The sequence below is a fragment of the Triturus cristatus genome, chromosome 8 (genome assembly GCF_964204655.1).
Source record: "Triturus cristatus chromosome 8, aTriCri1.1, whole genome shotgun sequence".
Classification (NCBI taxonomy): domain Eukaryota; kingdom Metazoa; phylum Chordata; class Amphibia; order Caudata; family Salamandridae; genus Triturus; species Triturus cristatus.
This window is the reverse complement of record NC_140591.1, coordinates 1,430,904,695-1,430,923,835: the sequence shown is the minus strand read 5'-3', so window position 1 is coordinate 1,430,923,835 and position 19,141 is coordinate 1,430,904,695. Positions and strand designations below refer to the sequence as shown.

Genomic DNA, 19,141 nt, shown 5'->3' with positions numbered 1-19,141 from the left:
TTTTTGGGGTAGAAAGGGCTTTTACGGTTCAGGAATAGGTGTAGTTTAGGCATGGTGAGGGGGGTAGTGGGCAAGGACGGATGGCGTTTAATGGTTCTGATGGGTCAGAATCGATGGTGGTGGGGGTCAGCGAATTAAAATCATCTGAAGCAATTGTTTGACAATGTAAAAGATATAAATCTGAAATGAAGTCCCCTGAAATAAAGCACTGACATACATACTTCCAACAAAACTGTTTCTGAAAGTAAGACCTGCAACCATTGCATTTACACCTTTAAAAGTAAGCATGCAAAAGCCACTTATAAACCAAATGACATTCTATGAATTGGTTTCTATGAAATGGGAAATGCCATTCATTCTGAAAATTTCCATGAAACAGTTTAGGGGAAATGGGTTCTAAGTAATTGTATTCCATGAAATAATTTTTCTATCATATCACGTTCATCTAACACTACATTTATAGTTTAGCTTCAGAGTCCACAAACAGAAATGTGTATACAACACTCATTGAACTAATATAAACCACTCTCTTTTATATCCTAACAGATTCATATTTGGTCTATATGAGAAGCACTGTTTCATGCTCCTATGGTCAAAACATCGTCAATAGAGCTAAGGGTTACTATTCATTGATTCACACAAAACCCCATGGTTTTGAATGGACTGTGAATTGTTAAATATCCTTTGCACTATAGAAGAATTGCACTGCACGCACTAATCTCAATTTTTTGTGTCTTTTTTGTAAATTGTTTTATGGTTAGTAAACTCTTGCAGAAATAACAACATTGGATCCCTTGATGATGGGTTTTATGCAGGCCTAGGTGAAATTTTAATCACGCCAGAGAAATCAGAGTAATTTAAATAATTGCACATCACACTTGTGATGTGAAATTGCTGAAAGTGTGTGATTAATCCCAGCTTGAGAGATTAAGAGTAATTTGGGGGTAAAATCCTACAGCAGGAACAACGAATTATAAGAGAGCAAGTGGCTGCTGTCTACTGCTGTTCTTGTCCTGTAGCATTTAGTGCTTTTTTCTTAGCACAAAATGCATCCTATGGCCCATTTTGGATGCAAGGGTGCATTTTATACAAAGAAAATAGTGCTAAATGCTAAATCGAGCTTCCCACATAATTATGCATAATTCTGAATAGATTTGGCGTAATAGTTTCCTATCTTTAATGAATAATCATTTTTCCAATTTGTTTTGGATATACAAGTGTCAGTGGTTGGTATACTTTCTCAAAATGAAGCCTACAGTACCGCTGTAGCATTGTCTTTTGTTTCTATTTTCCCTTGATGGCACTATAATTAACCTAGTTAGCTCCACCATGGTGCAGAGGTGAGAGCGTGCTGGTCAGCCCTGGATTTGTACTGAAAGCATATCCTTCTAGTACAACTTTCTGCGTCTATACAAACTCAGAAGGAACCCCTGCATTGGATGTGTGCTGTGCAATGCAATGCTTTTTTTCTGACAAATGAAAACAATTCTTCTTCTTAACGCCTACTTCAAGGAGGTGGTACATTTTGATGCAAAGCTGAGTCAGGCTTTCATACTAGATTGGACGTGTCATCGAATCCTGTGAGTGTTTACACTGATTCATCAAAGTAATGCCCCGGTAATGCCCATGTGACGCAAAGTGACACAAAGAAAAGCAAATCGCTTTTTACGCTGAGAAAAGGGCCCCATTCCAGCACTGCAAAATAAATACCAATGTGTCGCTTTGTGCAACATTGCGTCCCTTTGTGGTGGTGTAAATCCTTAGCCAATCATGACTTCTAACTTGTCATTCTGCACCCAAAATGCTATTACGTGCAACCTACGCTGGAGCCTCCCTAATGTGCGTGACTACTTTTGTTTTTGCTTTTCGAACAATGCTTTACCATTGCTGTAAAAAGGGCCAGCTGGGCATTTCTCTTTCTGGCATTTAATACTGAATCAACAACAAAGAGCAAGTTATCACTTGCATTCTGTCTATCTCTCTATATGTGCATTATATAACATAATCCGCCGAACTGTGCAATCCATTGATATTTGAGACGAACGCTCTAGGAGTGGGTAGACATCCCTGCTTCTTGATGTGGTCCAATGGCAGCTCATTTCTCCCTTCTACCCACCCAGATAGATTTGGGATACTATATTGAGATGTGATCTCTGGGTCACATAGAAATAGTGACTAGAGTTGGAAAAACGTCTAATTTAGGGGTAAAAAATCATTAAATGAATGAATGTAATGTGCAGAAAGATATTTTCTCCTCAGACCAATCTCCTGTTGACATCTCAAGTGACTTTTATTTTTTATAAAAAAGGTATTCCTCTGCCTAATATTTTCACTCAAGATACCAACCATGTACATTTGGGTAACGTGTTGAATTTCACATCATTTTTGTTAAAATGTTTGAATTTTGTGATATAATAATTGTGACAAGCTATTTCAGTAGTGGCAGTTTGGCCTGGGGCTGACATACAAAAGGGCATGTAAATGTTCTACCTACACAATCTACAGTGGTATTCTTCTCTTTTTATAGAATTTATAGATGATACATAAAATAAAATTGTGACTCATAGTAGGCAGATCAACCCAGAATTCCTTGTGGACTATTAACATGATACTTTTCTCTTCAAGCCACTCATGAAGAATGTAGGATCACTTTCAGAACTATTTTAATCTCCACCAGCATAACTGGTCTTCAGGATTTGGGGGCATATTATCAAGACCGGCGATAAAATCATCGCCGTTTTAGCTGCAGAAAACTGCCGCTAAAACAGCGATAATGGGCTTGATAATAAGCTCTATGGAATTTCAATTGAAGCTCAGGTTAGATGTCCTTCACATCTAACATGGGCTTCAATTGGAATTCCATAGAGGATATTATCAAGCCCATTATCGCCGTTTTAGCGGCAGTTTTCTGCAGCTAAAACGGCGATGATTTTATCGCCGGTCTTGAAAATATGTCCCTTGGTGTCGTTGGTAACACTCATTTATGTGCAGAGGTAAACCTATGGTATTGTTCCATGGATAGGGCACGAGAACGAAAATTATGAGAAAAGTGACGCAAAAACGATTCAAGTGATTTAATGATGAAAATTTAACACTCTAAGCATGTGAATGATATATCTAGCCATCTCCTCCCTGAGACCTTGATTTTATCATAATTGCAAGACATAATGGCCAGCGCTGTAAAAGGTTATTTACAAAGAAAAGTGACTCTAAATTGCCTGTTATCTTCAGGAAAATCACTAGCCAGTAATGGGAATAGGTGGCACCCAGCATGATTCTTACAGGAAGTAGGTTGTGGAATGTCTATTTTCCTATTGTTTACTGTTTGTTGAGTATTAGATTTTAAAAAAAAGGTCCCTTAGTAGCTCCAGATTGCAAGGAAATGTAACCTAAGTATTTCTTGTTTTTATTGGTAAAGTATGAACAAGCCATTCGCAAATAGGCTACAATGTTGTATATAGAAATCGCGATATCTTCAATGTAAAACAATAAAGATCTACTGGGAAAAATCTGCATTTCTATAAAACACATCTGTATTTTACTAAAGATGCCTCAGGTTGGCTGAATCTTTTAAGAAGCAAGATGGCTGACAGTTGTTTTGTGAATGCAACAAGTCAAGGCCCAATACTTTCCAATGAAGCCTTAGCACACCACCCTGCAGGTCAATTTTCCGCGCTCGCTTACCGTCTGGATGATATTGTGCTATCATTGTCACCGTCTGCCCAGCGCCTTTGAGTGCAGCTGCTGCCTGCTCGTGAGTAGCCCCACGCAGATCGATCCCATTGACCTGTAGGAGTGATAAAAACAGAAGACGGGTAATCCATGGGCTGCATTCTGCAGTACACAGATCAGTAGACTGACAAAAGCTTGAGGTGAGAAACTGTGCAAAAGAATGCATTGATTTGATCACTGATCGTTCAGAGGTGCTCCACGTTCTGGGATGATACTGTGTTAAAATATATTGATTGATGAGAGTGACAGATTTTGTACAGGTAGAGAACAGTGATAATTTTGGCTAGTGCAACCAGCAACACAGATTAAACAGCATATTAAAAAAAATAGTTCAAAAGATATTCCCATTAATCACCATATGAGAGAGCGTTGTAATGTTTTAAATATGTTTTAAAAACACATTCCTGATTATTTTTGACCCACCACTAGCTGTTGCTACCTGGTTGATCCTTCCTGTAGCATATGCTTGTCTGAATGATTACCCTATGCTGTAAACTGGACCTAGCTGGGAAGTACATTCTCGGTGAGCTACAAAGTTTTGTGTGTCCTCATTTTCTATTTGCCGTATAGGGTCAATATGGCCAAAAAGAGATATAGAGCAATGCCGCTGCTTCATGATAGGCACACTTTGTATGTGTTTAGAACACAAATAAACGTCCTATATTTACATGGACACATTCTGTATTTGTTTCTGAAGCGATTAATAGATTTGCATATTGTTAGATTTTTTATGTCATTTTCCTAACTGTTGAATGTATCTTTGTGGTTATTTACATGTTATCAATCTAATTATGACAGATGAGGTGGTGGCATTTTTTGCTACCTCGTTTTCTGTTTTGGAATAGGGTTGTGGGGGGTTTTGCCAAAATTAGGCGTGCAAACCTTAAATATAAATTAGCTTTCTGCACTTGTCTTCTTGAATTTCGTTTTTTTGTAGGCTATGTATGATGTTGTTTGACCATGTCTGTGTCTGTTCATTATAAGCTTCTTACAACTCTCTCTGTGTTAAAAAATTGTGAGGGTAGTTGTACCGAGGTCTTCCTGAAATACAAATAACTGCTTCTTTAAAAAAAAAAAAATATATATATATATATATAGATATATATATATATATATATATTCTCCCTCAAAATGCCCAAGCATATAGGGGCGCACTCACTGCAAATTGCACCAGTCGTTTCTCCCATCACAGGTGTCACCATCGGCATGAATAATGGACAGGACCATGCGAAACTGCTCTCAAAAGTATTTTACTGTGTACCTGACGCGTTTCAAAGCACTCGCTTCTTCCTCAGAGGTCACAGTGAGCAAACAGTCACAGGGAAGCTTCGTAGCTGCAAACTCCGCCTTTAGTAGGATGTGCGTTGTGCACACTTTGCATTATGGGACATGTAGTCGAAGACAAGGCATTTTCCACCTTTAGTAGGTCCTGTGTTTGTTTCTTTTGTGCTCATTTCACACCCTAAGTGGGCCTCAGAGCAGATTCCACAGTCTTGTTATGTCCCAAAGTGCCGTGCCGCATATCGAGTTGGAAGGTTCCAAACAGCGGCCTCCTTCTTCCTGGATGTTGCTGCCCCCCACGGCAGGACTACCGTGTGTAAATATTCTCCCTCAAAATGCCCAAGCATATAGGGGCGCACTCACGGCAAATTGCACCAGTCGGTTTGTCCCATCACAGGTGTCACCATCGGCATGAATAATGGACAGGACCATGCGAAACTGCTCTCAAAAGTATTTTACTGTGTACCTGATGCGTTTCAAAGCACTTGCTTCTTCCTCAGAGGTCACAGTGAGCAAACAGTCACAGGGAAGCTTCGTAGCTGCAAACTCCGCCTTTAGTAGGATGTGCGTTGTGCACACTTTGCATTATGGGACATGTAGTCGAAGACAAAGCATTTTCCACCTTTGGTAGGTCCTGTGTTTGTTTCTTTTGTGCTCATTTCACACCCTAAGTGGGCCTCAGAGCAGATTCCACAGTCTTGTTATGGGCATTTTGAGGGAGAATATATATATATATATATATATATATATATATATATATATATATATATATATATATATATATATATATATATATATATATATATATATATATATTTATATTTATATATATGTACATATATATTTGCTTTAAAACCCTCAATTCCGACATTCGTAAGCATCCATTTATAGTTTCATTAAATAACAAAGACCTTATTATCCATTTTAGGTGAAAGAATGTATTTCATTTGTTAATTAAAGAAGATGCTGACACTGTTTTTTACAACAACAAAAAAAACACATGCCGTATTGAGGAATATTAAAGCACTTGTTCTTCTACATTATTCTACATCTATTCACATAGGAAAAGATTGCACTGCAAGATAAGTGTGGATGTTCCACAATCTGGGATAAGGTATATTCTCTTTAGGTTACATGTGGCAAGGCTTGCTGTTTTACTTTGCTATGGGTTTGTTCCAATAGGGGCAAAGCTGATCTGTAAAAAAAAGTGATGGAACGAATGCTTCAATTATTCTCAGCCACTAGAAATTACTCGGTTTGCACACCATGCTACCTCAATTTGGACCCAGACTTACAGAAATTCTGCTTGACCCAGCTCCAATTGGTACAGTCCAGTCCGCACTACTAGGCCAGATCTTTCCTGGACTGGAATACTAGCAATCCAAGAATTGGTACACCCTTATTAGGGCTCATCAGTCGGGTATAGCTTGGCTCCAGTGGCACAGTGTGCATGGGACCCACATCTGGGCATACCTGTTCCACTCTAAACTAAACAAAAAAGTAATGGATGGAATGCTTAAATTAAACTCAGCCTCTGGTAATTACTCAGGGACACATCCCAGTCCATTGCTGTTTTGCACATCATGCCACCTCTGAGGATGGCTAAAAACTCTGGTACACATAACCTCTGCAGGGGGTCCACTCATAAACCTTTCTACCAAAGTTTTGCATTACCATACAAGCGTCATTTGCTGGTGTTGGTGTTAAGTTACAGGGACTGGTACCCACAAAATAAGGTTGAACTTGTCTGTGACACCATGGTGGGTACGTTTGCAATGTGTCTGGGACTTGCGGTTGTACCCTGGTGCCATAATGAGGTCCTTGCTGGATCCCCCGTCATACTATGGCATCAGGGATTTCATTTATTTTTTTAGCCAGGGGGATCCCTATGGACATCACCGTACAGGATGAATTGCATCAAATCTGTCAGAAAATGGGAATTTTACTTTTAATTTGAGTAAATCTGCCAGGAGCGTTTAAGAAATTCGATTTTGAAAGGGTGCTTGTGGTGGACATGATGGGGTTTAACTCTGGTAAAATGTTAGCGCTATCTGGACCGGAGGGTACTGCAGTACTGTCACAAGTCCATTTTTTTTTTAAGTAATATCAGCTCTGATTGACATGGAACTCCATACAGAAATGATGCTATTGGCTGGCCGCAAGTTGGCTGAAAATGTTGCAGCCACTACTACAGGACTTGGGGACGCAGTCCTCAAGTCCAGAAAATTTGGATGAATGGGCACATAAGGTGGCAGGGTGGGTTACAACCAGGGAAATTCACCAGTCAAAGGTAATTTGCAAAAGTATACCTTAACATAAACATAACATCTGTATTTGTAATGCGCACATTCAGCCGTGGAAATCTTGGCGCTAAAAAACACAGATGTTTATGGTTACCCAGCACATTGGTAAATGGTAACTTGCACGGCCATGGACTTCAGATGTCATCAGTGATATAATATGTGAGGTCATCAGCAGTGCATCGTAGCGGTGCAAGTTGTACTTACATAAGTTGAATATAACTGATAAATTTCCCTGTTTTTATGTTTTTAATAAGACTGGGCATAGCAGGTGGAGCTGCTCTACGCGGAGCACCGCGGAGTTGGCCAAAAACTCCGTGGAGCTCAGCTCCGCGCCTCCCACCCCCGCAATAAATATTTTCTAAATGCAATCTACAATTAATGTCAAATAAAACTGCACTTACCTTATCGCAGTGTCCCGGGCTGCCCTCTTCCTCCTCGCCGTAACCTGCGCATCCGCAGTCGTACCATGACATATGTCCAACGTAGGAGATTACGGCGAGGAGGAGGACAGCCCAGGACGCCGCGATAAGGTAAGTGCAGTTTTATTTTACATTAATTGTAGATTGCATTTAGAAAATATTTATTGCGGGGGTGTGGGAGGCAGGAGGGTCCGGGGCTGAACTGCGCTCCACTGCGGAGTCGGAGCTTCTGCATAAACTTGGCGTTCTCCGCGGAACGCGGAGTATGCAAAATTCCGCAAACTCCGCCAGCAGATAGGAGTTCAGTGCCCAGGGTTAGTTTTTAAACAATAGTGCTTTATCAGTGAATTTCTAAGGTGCTTGTAATGTAAGTAAAATTTTTACTACCTTTCTCAGATACAACTCAATTTTTATCTTTGAGTTTGTCAGTAAATTTCAATTTTTTTTTTAACATAAATTAATATGTTATTATGATATGTTTTCATCCAACCCCTTGCTGTACATAGCTTAAGGTTGTGTGTAGCAAGGGTGTGGGGGGTTGGCAGTAGGGGTGAGCTATTGGTTTCTGACATTGTCTTATTTTTATTTTTTCTAAATGTGTTTCTTTGTCATGCGAGTGTCCCATGGAAGTGCCACAAGACTACATGGGGTGGGTTGTGCTGGCTACCATGAGGATCCAGCAGGACTCCAGCTAACCTAATTATAATTTTTTTTAGGGGCTAAGAGGTAAGGGAATCCATTCCCTGGCCCTTTATGTGTGTTTTTTGTTTGTTTTTCAGAACTTGGGGAGTCCCTAAGCTCTAACATGGCCCCAGGGGCTAAGAGGTAAGTGTACCCCTATCCGGCCCCTTATGTGTTTTTATTGATTTTCAGAACACAGGAAAACCCTGAGTCCTAAAACGGCAGTTGCAACGCTTTTCTTCACATTGCGTCTGCCAATAACAATGCCCGGTCTTGCGAGTGCCTCGTAGGACCTATCAATTAAAAGAATTTCACTCATATACCTATACATTTGAAACCTTAATTTCTCTAAAACTGCTCAACAGAATTACACTAAATCACAAAAAGCACACTTTCTATATACATAGCTAGCTTTCTGTCAAACGTGGAGCGATTATGTTCAGCCATTTATTTCTGTTATTCAATTTTACCTTTGGAAAATTCAATTCAATTCAAATGATATTTATTCGGATATATTTAAAAACATCCATAAAAGTACATGCTAATTGCTTCATACATTCATATATACCTTTGGAAAATGCATGGGGTAAAAAGTATTTTAGGACCCCCATTTTTCTCAGGTCCTGCTTGATGGATTATTTTGCTAATAGATTTGGCACCATTTGATGAATCTTCACGAAAAAACAGAACATCCACCTCAGCTCCTTCCTGTAAAATTTTGAGATGATCTATCAAGTGGGGGCAGCTCAGAAAATGGAGGTTTCAAAATTTGATTTTCCCACAGGAATTTTGAACAGAGCTGCAGCAAAAAAGGCTGAACAGAATTACACAACATTTGGAAGAAGGCTTAGTGTAACCCTGTTCAGTATTTTTTAAGAAATTAAGGTTAAAAATGTATAGATATTTCAGGCTGTGATAGTACAGCGGGACCGGTAGATAAAACAATCATATCTAGTTGGCTGCCTTACATCAACAAAGATGTTTGGCAGCCTCTTCGGACTGTCATGAACAAAAAAACAAAACCATATTTGCGAGGCAGGGTAGGGATAACCAGATCCCTTATGCCTTGTGGGAAATCCATGAAGGACCTCCCCCTACTGGGCTAAAATACATTTTTCGCCACTCCAGTCAAAATTACAACTAAAAAAAAACATGGGCCCGCGTCCTTTTCAATTTTAGCCCCCCCCAGAATGGCCATTGCCCGGGGGGGTCACCACATTATATGTCATAGAAGGGGGGTGTATCCCCTCCCTTAACCATTTAATTCCCCAGGGCCCAGTGTATATTTATTTGGGCCTGGTACGTGGGTTCCCCCTACCCAAGCCATGTTATGATCCTAAGTCCCCCATTACCTGGGGCCTGCTGCACATTGTTTGGGTGAGGGCAGAGTGGGACCCTCCTTCCCCGAATCTCGTTTGGGCCCCAAGGTCCTAATCCCCCAGGGTCTGCTGCACATTATTTGGGTTGGTGACACGTTATGACACTGGGGAACTCAACTCCCCTGGTCCAACATAGAATAGTGTCCTGGGGACCACATCCCCTCTGACGCTATGTGAACACTAGACTGCTCCTGCCCGGCAGCAGCAGAAAGAAAAGCTGCTCCCTGCTGGGTGGGAGCAAACTAGTTAAGCCAGTTCCCACCGGCACTCATGATGGGTGCTGGATGGCAAGCCGGCGGGGCAGCCGAGGTAATCGGCCTCCCCCAGCAGCCACCAATGGTTGAAAATGTGGTGGGTGTCTTGGGTGGGACTAGGGCACCCACAAAAAAAATAAAGATTTGCCGGCTCATGCCAGCTAGGGGAGCCAGCAGGACCGCAGGAGTCCTGGTCCTCCCCCCTTGCCCTGCAACACTTGGCAAACTTGTTGGGTGCCCCAGGTGGGGCAGAGGCAAACAACAACAAAAAATTAACAACCGGGCAGAATATGAAATTAGCAGAGCAGCCGCTCATTTCATACTCATTGCTCCCAACAGGTAGCACCCTATAGTGACCTGTGACAACTTCTTATAGAGAATTTGGGATACTTGTGGTGCTCTCAGAAAAGGCAGAGGCACCATTATGCATTTTTGTTAATATTGTGGGTAGCTACAGGGGGTGAAGGAGCCCCCTTGCAAACATTTACAAAAAACTGGCAGTAAGGGCCTAATTCAAAGTTTAAAGGAGAGGGTACTCCATTTGCAATGGTGATGGAGTACCCCCTCTGCCAAACTGAGGGTCCATCTGCCTCATTTAGAGTCAGGTGGACCTTCAATATATTGACAGTAGAGACTACTCCATCTGCAGAGTAAGGGTCATCAGAGTTTTGGCCATGAGTCCTCCTACCCGATTTAGAGTGTGCGAACACATGGCCAGTTTTCACTGTTCTTAAAACCTGGCATTAAATGGCAGTGAAAACTGCAAAATACCCCCCTCGCCATGTGAGAAAACTCTCATGGCTGGGATGCATTGCCTTTTTTATTTTCCAAAACAAAATCCCAATTCTTTTTGTTTTTGTTTTGTTTCGGTCACCTTGACAGAGTAAAACCCCATTGGCAAAAGTCAAAATCAAGCTTTAAGTCTCCTGAGCCATTTAATGCATGACACCAGGAGCGCTTAGCATTACTTTCTAAAGCACTCTAGGCTGGAGCTGTACACTTTCAGCTGGAGTTTGGGGAACCCTTGTGGTAGATCTAGTGGATGCTTTTTGTGGCCAATATAGTGTTAAAAAAGGACTCATGTACATGTTTATGTTTATTTTCAATAAGAATACTTTATTTAAAATATTTGTAACAGTTATTATTATGAACTGCCATGTGTGCTGGATAATGATTGTTGGTAAATTATTGTGGTGAATTCTTGAAACATTTGCCATACAGCTGCTTTTTATATTTTGGTGTGTTAACTTTTTGACAAAGCCAGTAGGTCCGCCTTACTTAAAAGCCATGCCACTGGAATCAAGCTATCCTGGAATTGCACGGTGAGCAAAAAAACGATGGATTTAGGCCCAGATCTCTGTACTGGGGTGAATGTATGACATTGTTCTGCATTCTGTCCATCAATAGTTCTTTTTGTAATTGTCACCCCGAGTGGGACGGGTATGCTCAGATGTGAGTCCTGTGCTCTCCATGCCACTGGAATCAAGCTATCCTGGCTGAAGAGGGTTGAAACCCTGAAACCGGTCCTAGGATGCTTGTTTCCAGTCCAGGGAGGACCTGGCCTGGCAGTTCGTGCTGGACTGTTCCCATTGGGCACAGGGTCAAGACTGATTTGCATATGGCTGGGTCCAAACTGGAATGGCATGGTGAGCAAAAAAACGATGGATTTAGACCCAGATCTCTGTACTGGGGTGAATGTATGACATTGTTCTGCATTCTGTCCATCAATAGTTCCTTTTGTAATTACTTAAAAGGACACCCTTTTATGGTGTTTCATTATGTAAAACCACCTCAGAAGCTCACTGAAAAAAAAACAAAGGTTAAAGTGACTTTATAGTTAGATCATGATCACTGGTCCATCGGCTAAGAACAATCTGTTGCTATGGCACAGAAGCATCCAGGAACTACATTCAGGAAGCTTGGCACTTCCCAGATGTATTTAAGGGAAGTTGCACACATTCCAGATATTAGTGACACATCAGCATCTTCAAATAGATTATTTTTCCTATGTGGTGAAGTGTGTCATGTAAACTAAGTAGAACTGAGTGTGTGAACAATGGCATGAACATTATTTTATTTCATATTCGGGCCCCAGGTCTGAGGGTCTGGAATGATAAGGCATATTTAAGTTGGTGCCCATGGAACCTGGACAGCATGAAATGTACCCTATTGGATTTACAGGCTTCAGAATGAGGAGCAATTTAAAATTAGCATGAAAAATAAATAGGAACCCCCTCAGTACCAAGATGGTTTTTGACGGCACAGAGTGTGTATGGAGGGCGTGGTAAGTGGGCCTAGATCCAGCGCATATTCCCCACTGTCCATGACCACATTCCATCGGTAGTGGGTTCTCAAAGCATGGACCTACACCCAGATTATGTCGCAGACAGCCAAAGATTATACACAGTGAATTCTGGTGGCACTGATGCAAGGCATATGGTCTTTCCAGAAACATGAAGACATGTTTTAGGAGGAACCGTCCTTGGAATAGTGCATGATGTAGCTACTCTTGTGACTCCCTTATTTCAAGATTAAAATTGAAGATGCATACACAGTATCTTTATGAAATTAACTAACATATACATTCCAATTGTGAAACTATAGCAACAAAATAAGAATATTGTATTGACAGATAATGATTCCATAATCAATAGTCATATTCAATAGGCAAACACAAATATGTACTAGGAAACACACACAAACACATTGCCCAACAGATTCCTATTAAATAGTGCTACCACAGAATCATTTGATCAGGAAGGTGAAGGCGCTAATCCCCATCTTCTGGGTCATACAGCAAATAGGTTTTGTGAAAGTAAAAAAGAGGACTTCCAAGAAATGGGTACATCTTGGATCCAAAAGGAAATTGACCATGAAATAATGATAGTCTTTGTCAGACTGGGATATTATTTAGTGAAGGGTTAAAGTCTTCCACCTTAAACCCAATCTGATTAGGCCAAACATAGTTCTTAGTCTCTGCTCAACCCAGGGTAGCTATTTGAAATGTATAAGGCACTCCTTAGAGAAGTGTGTCTTAAGTTCAAGGAGTACCAACAAATTTAAAGCCAGGAAAACAACACAATAAAAATGTTATAATGAAAAATGTGCGAGGCAGGGTAAGGTGCAAAGGTGCATGGCCACCATTTCCTAGATCTCTTCTGCGTTCTCAGGCCCAATGTTCGCTCACAGCTGAATGATACTCCCCCTTTTCACCAAAATAGGACTAAGAGCCTAGGTGTGCTTCCCTGAATGAGTCAGCTGGAAGGGCAGAAACACCGGAGGCACTGTTAAGCCAATATGATGATCTTTCCTATCGGAAATAAGGGCATGGTGCAAAAGAAGGGCATCACCGGAATGCCATGCTCAAGACCAACTTTTAGCATTGAGTACATGTGTGCCCTCCTCCTGCGTCAAGCACAGTGGCAGTCTGGCGTTATACTGATGACTGCCTACAAATGGATGCAAAACCGATGGATAGCTGAAAAGCCTCCCCACCCTCAAACCCCTACCTGGTTAGTGTGGAGAACAGATGGTGCTGAGCGCAGTGAAGAGAATGTCCTGAGCTGGGACATGAAGGCAACATGGAGTGGAGATGTCAGTTTAAGGCCTCAGTTATGAGGAATCATCACAGAAATGGTTTGGATATATTGAAAGATACCGGATGAAAGAAGACTGAGGGTGGACATCTTTGTTGTGGAGCTTATACTTAGTTTCCACTTTACCTTTTCTTTTTAATTTATCATCTTTTTCTAATAGTGATTTGCCCAAGTGTTCACTAACTTGTGAATGTGCCCCACACACATTTATTCTTAGTAGGCATTGTCTTCCAATTACTGTACATTCAGTTCCAGAGTCACACATATTAAGAAGACATCGCTTGCTTTATTTTCTGTGCTCAGAGGCGACAACTCTTCTGCTCCAGACTAACTACCGATATTGCCTGGTGCCTCTGGTGGGATATGATAATGGCAGTATTTTCTTATTTAAACATCATCTGTGCTGAATTCTGTGAGAGGTGATTCACTTCCTGCCGGAGTCATCATGGAAGCTGAAGTTGACTGGGACGCAGTTCTGCAGTCCCTAATCTTCATCCTGAGAAGAAAGATAACTGCACACTCAGGCAGGGTGCATTCATTAATGCGCTGAGGCTGGATTCCTGACACACTGTAACAGGAATGAGCTTAGATCTTTCCAAAAGATCTGGCAGAAGGGTACCACCCACAATGTTCTCTTTAGTATAGAGGTATTAGTGATAGATGGGAGTGACCTTAGTAGCAATTAACATGGTTGAATTGTTTGAGCTTTTCACTATTCTAATAATGCTTATATCAATGATGGATTTCATCTGTTTAATAATCACAGCTCATGTGTGGCTTAATGGCTAGGGCAGCCGACTTTGAACCAGGCTCAAGTCAGGCGGGAGGCTCAAACATCCTGTAATTCTATACAAATCAGGTAATCTCCCCTGACCTAAAATGAATGTGCCTGTCTGCAACTGGTGCTCATGTAAAGTGCTCTGATACCTTTGGGTCAAGTTTGCGATACATAAAACTGCAAAAAAGAAAAACACTATTTACAAGTATTAGAGCTTTTCAATAAACATTAGAAGATGCATTCTCGTATCTTTTCTTTCGGCCACTTGGCCATGCAAAAGTGACAAGTGAAAGTGTTACTTCTGTTTCAATGAACTCATTGGGATTCTGAGTGGTCATGTTCGAGGTTAGCAACAACATCTATAACTTTGTAAGGTTAGGAGTTTAGATGTTGTATTGAGAGCTAGCCAAACAGACCAACATTTACTGATTATATAAGAAGACTCAGTCACTGTATTATGAAGTTTTGTTGATCTAAATACACAGTCCTACTACCTTCATAGGAACCATATAACATTGCACCCAGCATGGGGTTACAGCATTGATAACTGTATAAAGCAACAATGAAAATTAATTAAATATGACAATTTTACCTTAATCCAGATGCTGCCCAGAGGGGAACCCCAACAAGGGAAACATTTACTTCTCAGTAGTGCACAGTAACTGTATAAGGCACATTGAAATCCAACAAACATTCAAATTTTACCGTAATTGGGTTACAGCCTAGAAAGGCACCCCAACCAGGGACACATTTACTCTTTGGTAGGACACAAAAAAGGAATGACACACACTACTCAGACAAGGTAATTACCCACGTCCAAACAGAGGGCTATGAAACAACGCTTCTTTTCCAAAAGCAGAGGGTGGCAAATCCAAACTACAAATTAAAGAAATGGGAGAATTACTACTTGGAGTGGACACTATGATGGACCTTTTTATGAGAGAACTGGCAGACATAAAAATTTCAATTTGTGTCATGGAGACAGTGCCTCTACCATTAGTCAGACATACAATCCCTATGTAAGGACATTACGCCATACCAAAAAGACTTAGAAGACACTGAAAAACATGTACCAGAGGTGGAAAAGAGTCTTGATCAAATTGAGTGGGACCTAGATATCTGGCACCTTCATAAAAAGACTGTGGACTTGGAATATCATAGCAGATGAGACAAAATATATATTTCAGGGGGGCTGGAGAAGATGGAGGAAGGAAATATGGCCTATTTCCTAATCACTATTCTCTCCAAGATAATAGGCATAACTATCAAGGCCCCAATAGAATGTCAAAGGACGCACCACATGAAGACCCGCATCAACGGTAGAAATGAAGCCCCCCGTAGATCATGGCCTCATGCTTATGTCAACAACAAGCTAAGAAGACTATACATACTGTGATGAAACATGTACCCTATCAATAGAAGAGCCAAATCTCTATCTCAGCTAATTTCTCTCGGACACTAATGGAAAAGAAAGAGATTTCCAACCCCTTCGCCCTTGTCCAAAAAGCACAAAAAATGATACATAATCCTATATCCAGCAAGGATACTCCTAACAACTAATGGTCAGATCAGTGAATTCGAGGAGCTAGAAACAACTGAATGCTTCTTAGACTCCTTAGATGACACTAACATGGACACCTTGACCTCTGATAACATGTCACATGCCACTGACCCGAGACATTGAACAACTGACCTGGTGAAAGACTCAGAGGGAGATACAGACTGGAACAGTGATGAGGAAATGGTCCCTTAGTGACAGGGTAGACCAACAACAACACCCTAAGCCTAGAGACAATCGAGATAGCGGCTGAAAAATTTAATTCAGCACCTTATCTCATGCAATGTACAGGATTTTCTTGCAAGATTTAGAACTTAGTAATGTTCAACACTGCTATATGCAACCGACCGCAAAACACCAACTCAACTCCAAGATCAATGACTTAACGCCACAAAACACCCTGACTAAGGCTGTCCTCTTGGTTGCCCGCATGTACTAAAAAGCAGCAGATATTTACTATGGTAGCCTTACATACCTCTCCTTATCCCGTAAATGCAGAGAAGCAAATTGAATTCAGGAGTGCCTTCATTCTTTTACAGGGAGGAGTGTCTTTGTCTGCTATACACACTCTCTCATAATTAGATACATAGTCACAGTCACACCCTCTTTACATGGAGAGATCACTTACTCTACAATTGTTGAGAGCCCAAAGGAAACAGTTTGAAAAGATTATCCCAGAGCTTCACCTTACTAATTGAGGAGGCTCTCTAAGTGCTGTGTCCTCTGTATAGTGTGCCTAAAGCGCTACTCTTGCCCATGTCCTTTCCTTCCACACATCATCCACGATACTCTGATATGTAATTCTAACAATACTAATCAGATCCTCACTCATTGTGCACAAGATAGGTTCATAAGTAAAGAGGCAAAAAATACTTCAATACATGATGACTAGGAGGTCAGTTACTGCCCTAGACCAGGAAATTCACCTCTCTGAGGCAGAGATCCAAATACTGAAATGGACTGGAAAATGACTGGATGGGAACAATAGTGAGCTGTGGAAGACCTGTAGGCGACCAAAGCAGCAGCACGGAACCAGAGAAGAGATTGGCTTAAAAGTATGGCATGGCGATCTTCATAAAACGACTGCTGCCGTACGAAGTGCTAAAAGTATGACAGGACCAGCTAAAAATCTGAAACATTAACACAACCCTAAAAAAGGTTCAGTGCCTACACCCAACACTTCCAAGTAGCATTTCTTCTTCAAGTTTCCAAGAGTTCTGACTAAGACTTGGCCTGACAAAATCATATTAAGGAAAGACTGGAATATAACCATTGATCCAATCCATGATAAAACAGAACCAATTGCTCACAAAAACAATAACAGAGCAGTTTTAAGAGATTGGATTGAAGACTTTGGCTTTACCATTTGCTCCAACCCAGAAGTGAATAAGTATACCCACAGGGTAGAAAATCAGTATAGATTTGTTCATAGTACAAGTGGCCTCATTGCCTCATGTTATTCACAGTGAAATACGTTATGGAGGACACTATGATCATTCACTAATCCAAGTGAACTTCAAATTAAATATTACTCTTCCCATGCACCCATGTGGTGACTACAGGCCAACAAGTATAAATGTCGGACAAGTACAAAAAACTACTTTCAGAAATTAGACTATATATTCAAGAAAACCTACCCCCCGGACATACCTCCACAAACCTTATGGGATTTGGGGAAAGGTTTGTGCAAGGGACTACTTATGTGGTACTCTGCAATAACCCAAAAAATAATTATTGTTTGACCTGTCATCCTTGTCGTGGTTTTTCTCTTAACTTTTTGCCTTCAACCTTCCTGTTTTTCTGACTTCGGTTTTGCTGGCTTTAGGACTATGCACAGTTTACCACTGCTAATGAGTGCTAAAGTGCTTGGGTTCTCTCCTTAAAACATGGTAGAATTGGCTTATACCCAATTGGCATATATTTAATTTAGTCCCTAGTAAAGTGGCACTATCTGTTCCCATGCCTTGTAAATTAAATGCTACAAGTGGGCTTGAAGCACTGATTGTGCCACCCACTTAGTAACACTTTAAACATGTCTCAGGTCTGCCATTGCAACCTGTGTGTGTAGTTCTTAAACTGCCATTTTGACCTGGCAATATAAACCATTGGCCAAGCCCAAACCTTCATTTTTAATACACATACATCACCCCTAAGGTAGGCCCTGGACAGCCCTGCCCAGGGCATGGTGCAATGTATTTAAAAAGTGGGACATGTACTTTTCAGCTCTATATGTCCTGGTAGAAGAAAACACTTACATTTGTTTTTTACTTCTGCAAGGCCTACCTCTGCCATAGGATGCCATTGAAGTTACCTTATTACATTGAATAAGTGATAATTTGGAATTATAATGAAAAATCCTCTCATGGTGAAGTCAGATTTTAAATTACAATTTTGAAAATGCCACTTTTAGAAAGTTGCCACTTTCCTGCCTTAGCTATCTAATGCCTGAAATCTGCCATTGGGTCACATGATTGGGTGTAGCTGACAGTTAGGCTTTGTATGATCCTCCTAGACAGCCACACACAATAGAGAGCTTAGGTGTGCCTGGATGGGCCATCAGTGGCAGGATGGGAGGTTGGAGCTGGATACAGCCCTACTTACACTTGAATAGGCTGTATCCTGCCTCCACACAAATGGCTGCATACCCCCTGTAGCTAGTCTGGAGTCAGAACAGAGAAATGCCTGGGGACTTCAAAGGGGAACCTCTAGAAATTTCTCCTGCTTCAAAGGATGGCCCATGTATAAATATTGGACCCTCAGGCACCAAATATTCAGAACACTTCTGAAGCTTTGGGTACTCTGCCAGGAAGAAACACTGCTGTGCTGTTCAAAAGACTGCCACTCTGCTCGCTGTACTGCTGCTCTGTAGGACTGGCTCTGTAGGACTGCTGCCCTTCTGCCATTTTGCCTGGATGAGAAGGACTGGACCTGCATCTGTTGAACCCAGGACCCCAGAGTGACTCCAAGGTCTAGTTGGCTAGCCTGCCTAGAGCTTCAGGGACAGAATGCACCAACAACCTTTAGCCCAGCACCTGGACTCTGCCATCTGTGAGCCCTACCTACCAAGCGGTGCCATCCCAGTCCTGGACCCTTGGAAGTGTGCCTGAAGGGGATCTGCCAGCCCATTTGTGGATTCAGCAGATTAGACACATCTTCCCTG

General features: G+C 41.3%; 1 protein-coding gene across 4 annotated transcripts in view; it reads right to left on the bottom strand.

Moving 5' to 3' along the window:
• DLG2 (discs large MAGUK scaffold protein 2) overlaps positions 1-19,141 on the bottom strand; it is a 4,361,751-nt gene that overhangs the window by 1,107,484 nt on the left and 3,235,126 nt on the right. For all 4 annotated transcript variants that reach the window (XM_085623221.1, XM_085623223.1, XM_085623224.1 and 1 more), the window contains one exon: positions 3,685-3,787. In XM_085623221.1, coding sequence (XP_085479347.1) covers positions 3,685-3,787 — 103 coding nt within the window. The remainder of the gene's footprint in view (positions 1-3,684; positions 3,788-19,141) is intronic.